The 8,282-nt window shown below is 38.3% G+C and overlaps 1 protein-coding gene across 1 annotated transcript; it reads right to left on the reverse strand.

Moving 5' to 3' along the window:
- Nucleotides 1–2,240: 2,240 nt before the first annotated feature.
- On the reverse strand, nt 2,241–3,080 carry LOC119745266 (collagen alpha-1(X) chain-like). Its single transcript, XM_038221502.1, has one exon. The coding sequence runs from the start codon at nt 3,078–3,080 to the stop codon at nt 2,241–2,243; it is 840 nt and encodes a 279-aa protein (XP_038077430.1).
- Nucleotides 3,081–8,282: the final 5,202 nt, after the last annotated feature.

Genomic DNA, 8,282 nt, shown 5'->3' on the forward strand with positions numbered 1-8,282 from the left:
AGATATTGATACTCAAAGTGCTTCGTACGTAACATGAACGGAAAGTTTGTTTAATATTGATAAAAAGTTACAATTACAATAAATGCCTTTATCTAATATTTCATGCTTATCCATACAGCATTGTTACCTGAAAAACCAAGACAATCAACTGAATATTTCAGATGTCACAGGGTATTATGTTCAGAAAATTGATAGAAAAATGTCACACAACATTTCTGTCCACGTACGTTACGTACGTTACCTAACAGTGTCTTGAAGACCAACACAATTATGTTCATTGAGGCTGTTAGCCCTCCTAAAGATGTTACAAAATTATTCATAAATACCTGATACAGAGTTTAGCCAACCCATATTGGTCGAGAGCCCGACAAGTGGCCGGTCTTAAACAATGATACAGGCATGGGTGGCTGGTCATAAACACTTTTCCAGTGTCACATGAAATTTGGACTCCAATGAAATCCGGTGCCTATTAACGTTTCATTGGCGTTCACATTCCTCACGTATGCATGCGCAGTACTCCCGGTGAATCAGTACAGTGGAACGCCGCTATACCGAACACCGCTATACCAAACATTCGGCTATACCGAACATTATCCTTGACTCCCGGTTTTGATGTACAAAACGTACCGAACATCTTTGTCACAAAAAGTCAACAGATTAACCAAAAACTTACCGGTTGTACACGTATCAAACACTGTTGTATTTCGTAGTCCGAAATTCACACTAAACCAACCCAGCTGCGTTTTGCGCGATATCGCGCAGTACGTGCGACGCGAACGCCAATCTCCTTGTAATGTAAGTAGTTGTAGAGAGACGTAGGCCTATTCCATATTATAGTCAGAGGGTGTTTCATAAAACATGAAGTAAAATTGTTGAACAAAATGGTCGGCAACGTCTAGTTGTTGACTTGTTTTGACCTTTGAACCAAAAGATTTGTGGGTTTTTTTTGACCGAAAAGGTATTTATGAATGGGAATAAATGTATGTTTGGTCGGAAATAAACACTCTGTTCAAGACCGGTAGGAGTCTGGATGGGTGATAATTACCCGCGGCTTCGCCTCGGTAATTATCACCCATCAAGACTCCAACTGGTCTTCAACAGAGTGTTATAATACCTCCCAAACACACATCATGTCAATATGTAGGGAAAAAATCTGTCTTTTGTTACGTACGTAATGTTTACGATGCCCCTGAAATCTCTTAAGAAAAGAGAAGGTTTTCTATATTGTTTGTACACATGATCATTAAGGTCTCAGGAATGCACAGGGAACAACTGAACACAATATCTTGCTTTGCTGTACCATCCAGTGTCCCCCTCTCAAATCCCGAGTTTGCAGTCAATTGTACCCCAATAGGGTGGAAAAAAAGACTAAATCGGCAGCGCGTGCATACCATAGACATCATAAAAATACAATTGTCTCGCCTTACCGAAGTTCAGGAAGAGACCATGTCTGTATGTATGCATGTGGTTTTTCGGTTAAAATTTCGAAAAACTGGTCTCATTTGAATAGTTGAAATTGGAACGAAACTTGGCTCATCATGGCAACCTCCATATGATAATGATGTCAAAGGTTACATACCAAGGTCAAAGGTCATCTGAGGTCAAGTTGTAAATTAGGCTGCAAATATCAAATTGGTCTCATTTGAAAAGTTGAAGTCCAATTGGAATCAAACTTGCGTCATAGATGCAACATCGCTACCTAATTCACATGATAATGATGTCAAAGTTCACAAAATAATAATAATAATAATAATAATAATAATAAAAATAACATCTGAGGTCCAGTCGCAAAATAGGCTGCAAATGAAAAATGCGTCTCGGTTCAAAAGTGAGTCACTGTTTAAAAAATAATAATAAAAAAAACCAGGCGAGACGTGTGGTTCGAGAACCACCTTGTTTTATGACATTCTTTTATTTTTAGATATACATACCAACATTTCACACACAAAAATGTTTTGGTCTTTATATGATAATTAGTTCGCTTTGAGATTTTTTATTTAAGATGCTTATAAAGAGTGCTACACTTAAGCACTCACAACAATTCGAGAATCCAATGCCGAAAACAGATGTACGCATGCGCTAACAACAATATCCAAGTGAATTATTTCGATGTAAATATAATGCTTACTTTACACTTACTCATAGGTTATTCGCTTTTGGGTAAACGGTGGAGCGATGAAAAATCCCAGTCACACACAAAGTGTGGGATTGGGTTTATATTATGCGTTGTTAATATTTGTCTATTCAGGGTAAAGGAGGAAGCCACTGAATGAGGCACTTCGAAAGGTGGGATGACTCCACGCTTTACCTTGCATTGTTAGATACACCGTGTCTCCTCTCTGTAGAACCAGCACTGCGCTCCCAGACAACTGATCATTGTCGCTTGCATGATCGCCATGGGCAGTGACAACCCAGTCGCTGTTTTCCCTAAGATGAACCCAAAGGTCTGAGGTGGAATGATATTTGCATACCGAAAAAGTGAACGCATAGGTGCCCGGCACACTACACGTAAATGTGCCAGTCTCGAGGTCGAATGTGGTACCCGACAGAAGCGTCGTGGTCTGCTGGAAGGGCAAACGGGTGTCGTGACTCGAAGAGGTAACCGAGCTGCTCGTCCTGACCACGGTGAATGCTACCCGCAGGTTGGAGTCGGCTGGTGACTCCCCTGGCTCACCCTTTTGACCTTTGACACCAGATTTCCCGGTTGCTCCAACTAAACCTGGTGTTCCCCTGGGACCTACCTTTCCAGGTAGGCCTATCCCGCCGTCACCTTTAGACCCATTGTTCCCAGCTGCTCCCCGCTCACCCACAGGTCCGATCTGTCCAATCTCACCTTTATGACCTAACTCACCCTTATCGCCCTTTGACCCCGGCTGACCGTACGGCCCTATCGGTCCTACTGGCCCAGGCAGACCTGGTATACCGGGTATGGCAGCAGGTCCCTGGCAGCACTGCTGACAAACCTGAGACGCATGACCATCACCGTCCGAGGGAACCGGCCCAGTAACGGAAGCTCGGAGCTTGACAGAGTTACCCAGAAGGAGGGCGATTGACAGAATGGTGGCCACGCAGATCTTCATCTGTAAAGAAAAATACCAATAAAATACGTAAATATGAGAACAAAGTAAATGCGGGGAAAGAGAGAGAAAAATATTGAAGTCATCACAAACTGGGGAATCACATTTGAGTAAAACTTATGAAAAGTTGCTGTCGTTTGAGAAAGAAATGAATTATTTTAGATGTGAACATTTTGTTTATATATCCTTAGTCAAAACTGAATAAGTTTCTCATACTCCAAATCTTTAAAGTATTTTCTATAGAAGTTAAAATGGGAAGAAATTTTAAATTGAAAAGCTCCTCTTTCAATAACGAAAAAGCAATACCCAGAGCTTTAAATTAATGATTGCTCCATTTTAGGCGTAGTTCCAGGGGAAAAAAAACACCTCACTATTTTGCTAGAGCCAATATGAATAACCTCGGATTTATTTAGGTTGATGGTCAACTCTGAGCACCGCTTGAAATCTTCCAAAATATCAATTGAGCCTAAGGATTTCTCTGATCCGTCCCAAAAAATGGTTGTATCATCGGCAAACTGAACGATTTTTAAAGTATGCCCATTTACCTGAAGACCAGAAACATGTTGGTTATTCCTAATGGCTACAGCAAGAGGCCCAACGGCTAGAACAAAAAGATAAAGTAAGGGGCAACCTTGCCTCACTCCTCGTGTCAATGGAAAAAAAATCAGAGGAATAACCATTATGAATAATAGTACTCTCAATGTTACTATAAAAAACTTTAACACATTTTCTCAAGTCCTCACCAAAACCAAAATATAACAAAACTTTATCCAGATACTGCCATTCCAACTTATCAAAGGCTTTTTCAAAGTCGACACAAAACAACATACCAAGAATATTTTCATCTTCTGTGTACTGTAAAGCTTCAAGGATAGTAATAATGTTTTCGCCAATGTATCTACCCTGGATAAAACCTGTTTGATCAGAACCAATGAGAGAGGTTAAGTGATTCTTAAGTCTAAAAGGTATAGCTTTTGCAGCTATCTTGTGTCACACAGTCACTTTTGGTGACTCCATCGGACAAATAGAATTTAGGAAATATGCCATACACTCCCATGAAATGAATGAAAACCAACTAGACACTTCTCAATATTCTATATACAGTATACAAGCAAATTTATTTACACAAAATCCCCAAATTTCACAAAATTATAAATTCACAAGTCCAAAACAATTTCTATAACTTGACTTATTCAAATCAGATACAGATTTCCAATAAATTCTCAATCTGCAAACTTCTGCAAATTTGGTATTTCTCAACGCTTCGATGAAATAATACTCTCAAAACAAATCACTTCCAAATTCAACTATGAGAATTTCAAATATCAATCAATTCGCACTAATTCTCAATCTTCAAACTTCAGGTCTCAAACCATTAATCAATAACCAATCTCCAAAAACAAAATTGTCTCGAAATGTGATCAATAACCTTAAATTTCAAATTTCTACACTTAAATTTCAAATTTTACTCGAGTTTCAAAATCTATACTTCTCAAACTTACGAAACTCACTTAAACTAACAGGAAATTTTCTGTCTTCAAAATCACTTCCAAAATATAGTTTCCAGACTTCTATTGACTTCAAGATGTTCCAAATTCACCTCAATAACAATCTCAAATCCAATAAACTTCAACTCCAATATCTATGTGAATTAAATTTCTGTTTTCAACTTCCAGATTTCACATCAAATTTCAAGCCAAAATTTTGAATCGGTTTTCAATTCAGAAAAACCTTTTCAATATCTCCGGACCTCTAGATCAGGAAATCTTAATATTTACAAAATTGTTCCCGACACTTGATATGTTATCAGTCCTAAACGTTCCGGGGACGTCACAGTTTATAAGGGAAGATGATGAAGTTGGCGATGCTAAGCTTGGTGATCCCAGTCTATAATGTGCAGTGCCACACTCTGATTCCCGTCCAACAGATCAGATACAGGTGGTACGTCACTTCTAACCAGTGCGGTAGGGGAAGTACAGGTAGCTCTCGGCACAACAGAGATGGTGTAAAAGTAGCTCAACTTCAAACCCCGGAATTACGTGCCATCTAAAGAATTAATATTATACCAAAATCCGATTCACTAAATTGAAACCTTAACGTTTTAGTCCTAAAGAAAACCAGAATTATTTTATCTTCATGTTTTTGCAAAGTACCTTAATTTTACACTGTCTTGATGAACGATTTTGAGATTTAATACAATCACATAAAAGATAAATCAACTTAAAAATGGTGATGAATAATAAAACCAAAATTTGTGTAAACTTACGGTAAGGAGTTTCTTCACTCGAATAAATCAGAGAATCTGCTTGTCACACAAGGCTGTTTAATTATTCAGCACTTTTTAGGCAATGACACACTGGATATGTTTGGCAAAGCAAAATTCAAGAGTCCTGCAAAATACTGACTCTTCGGCTATCGGTCTCTGGTCTCAACTGACTAGGCCGCACCCCAAGAAAAACTGACAAAAATTCCAAGCTCCACTAACCATGGCACTCAACAAAAGGCACATTCCAGCAACACTCATACAATCAACCATACACCACATATCTGTCCTTATAAGGTACATTCACTCAACTGAGAAAAAGAAAAGTATGTGAGAGCAAGACCTGATTACATATTCATTAGGCCTAAACTATTAGCCAATCAATGTATTGGGGAATTAAATAGACACAGACTGGTTCTTAGATGAACTTTATTCATTTAAAGGAACAACTTGTACAAAATTACTGTTAAAATGAGAAAATTACACATCAAAATAAGAAAATTACAGATCAAATGTGACATCTTGTAATCAGTGTTCAAAATCGAAATTGGACGCCAGTTACCTAAAAACAGAGGATTTGTATTTGTCTTGGGTAAAAGAGTAATAATCCATCTACTCTGGGAAACTGACATTCACCCAAGTCAAAAATATAATTAAGAGCATTAATGAGAAAATGATTAATTTCAGGCAAGAAGGACTTATAAAACTCGGCTGGGAACCATCGGTTTCTGGGGTCTTACCATTGGCAAGAGAATTGACAACTTTATAACATTCCTCTACCGAAAGCAAAGCTTCGCATGCATTCTTGGTTCAGACTGGTTATCTAAGTGATTAGCTTCAAATGAAGACTGATATAAATTATAGTAGAATAAACGTTCTTCAAGCAAAATTGTCTTTGGATCTGACTCAAGAGAATCATTCACATATAATTTAGAAATAATTTTATTAACGTAATACCGTTTCTACAATTTTAAGAAAATACTTGGTACTTTTTTTTCTCCTTCCTCGTGCCACCTTGCTTTCGAACGAATTAAAATACCATTAGTCGTATCCTCTATAAAGCTCTCTAACTCTTTTTTTTCTAATGTAAAGAATTGAGACTCGGCAGATTATTTAAATTTGCATGTAAATGAGATCCCAGCCTATTTATTTCAGTACAGAGCTGCTGCTCGACCTTCTTATTCAAGCGTTTCTTCCTGGAGGAAAAATAAACAGAAAAACCACGAATGCTACATTTAATCATATCCCACCGCAGAGCTGGATTGCAAGCTGCATTATCAACGGCAGAAGAATGAATAACCTCTTTATGCTCACTCTAATACTTATGATCGTTAAGCAAAAAAGAATTCAATTTCCAAAACCCAGGCCCTCGAGGCTCCGAGCCGAGTGAAAAAGAAAGAGTGATTACTGAATGGTCCGACTTAAAACCACTAACAATATCAGCACTGTCAATACGCGAGATTAAATTGAATGAAACTAAAAAAAAAATCAAAGTCTGCACATAATAGGGGGCTCATGGTTCGAAGTCCAGGTGTACCTCTTAAGATCCGGATTTTTATCACGCCAAATATCAATGAGATCAAATTTTTTATCAAACATAACAGTTCTTGTTTAGCTGCAAAATTGTAGTAAAATACGTCCCCTAGGATCATGCCATGTATGGAGGATGTCAAATTAAAAACTAGGCTTCAAAAGAATACAAACACCAGCACTGTTAGAAGAAAAACGATTAAAAACAATTTTATAACCCCACTCACTAATCCAGAATTTCTCTTTTTCAGGAATGCTGTGAGTTTCTTGGAGGAAACAAATATCAAAAGACTTAATAATAATAATAATAATAATAATAATAATACTAACGAAGTTTTATAAAGCGCACATATCCACCAAGGTGCTCAGGGCGCTATTACAATGAAAACGAAACAAAACAAAATCAGTTTAATTCCAAAAAACCCGGATCTTACGACATGAGGTGTGTTTTTAGAGATGTTTTGAATGAGTGAATAGAAGTGGAGGATTTGATATGAAGAGGTTGTTGATTCCAGAGATGTGGTGCTGCAACAGAGAAAGATCTGCTCCCCCCTCCCCCCGGTACGATGAGATTTGACTTCTTGAGGAAGATATTTATTTCCAGATCGAAGGTTGCGAGATGGTTTGTATATATTGAGCATGTCCAGGATGTACGCAGGTGCTTGCCCATTAAGTGCTTTGAAGACAATGAGCATCAGTTTGTAGATGATTCTAGACGATATTGGGAGCCAGTGAAGATCCAAAAGGATAGGTTTTATATGGGAGTGTTTTGTCGTTAAAGTGACCACACGTGCAGCAGTGTTTTGAGGCGTTGAAGGTGGGATAGCTGAACATCTGGAAGCCCAAAGAAAAGTGAGTTTCCCATATCAAGACGAGATGTAACAAAGGAGTGGACAATCTGTTCTGTGGAAGCGCGATCAAGATATTTTCGGATCTTTCCTTTGTTGCGGATGTGAAATGAAGCAGAGCGAACTGTGTTAGAAATGTGATTCATGAACGACATCGACGAGTCAAAATATACACCAAGATTGCGAACATGGTTGACTGGTTTGATGTGAGAGTCCCCAACAGTAATAAAAAAAAATAGAGATATTGGAAAGTTGCTGTGGAGAACCCATAAACATGAACTCAGTTTTTTTTGTCATTAATTTTCAGGAAGTTGTCGTTCATCCAATGACGAATTTCACCAACACAAGCCTCCATGCGAGTGATGCAGGACTGAGCATGTTGTTGTGAGGGATTAAAAGAGACATGTATTTGTGTGTCGTCTGCATACGTGTGATATTAAAGGTTGTGTCTCTGAATAATTTCTTGAAGAGGGAATGTGTATAATGAGAACAACTGCGGGCCGAGAACCGAACCCCGAGGAACGGAAAAATCAAGTTGGACAGGTTCTGAGGCAGCATCCCCGA

Source organism: Patiria miniata, unplaced genomic scaffold (assembly GCF_015706575.1).
Source record: "Patiria miniata isolate m_02_andy unplaced genomic scaffold, ASM1570657v1 HiC_scaffold_7, whole genome shotgun sequence".
NCBI classification, from domain to species: domain Eukaryota; kingdom Metazoa; phylum Echinodermata; class Asteroidea; order Valvatida; family Asterinidae; genus Patiria; species Patiria miniata.

What these genes read in the sequence shown, in the direction of transcription:
- LOC119745266 (XM_038221502.1), bottom strand. Translation starts at nt 3,080, where the DNA reads ATGAAGATCTGCGTGGCCACCATTCTGTCAATCGCCCTCCTTCTGGGT.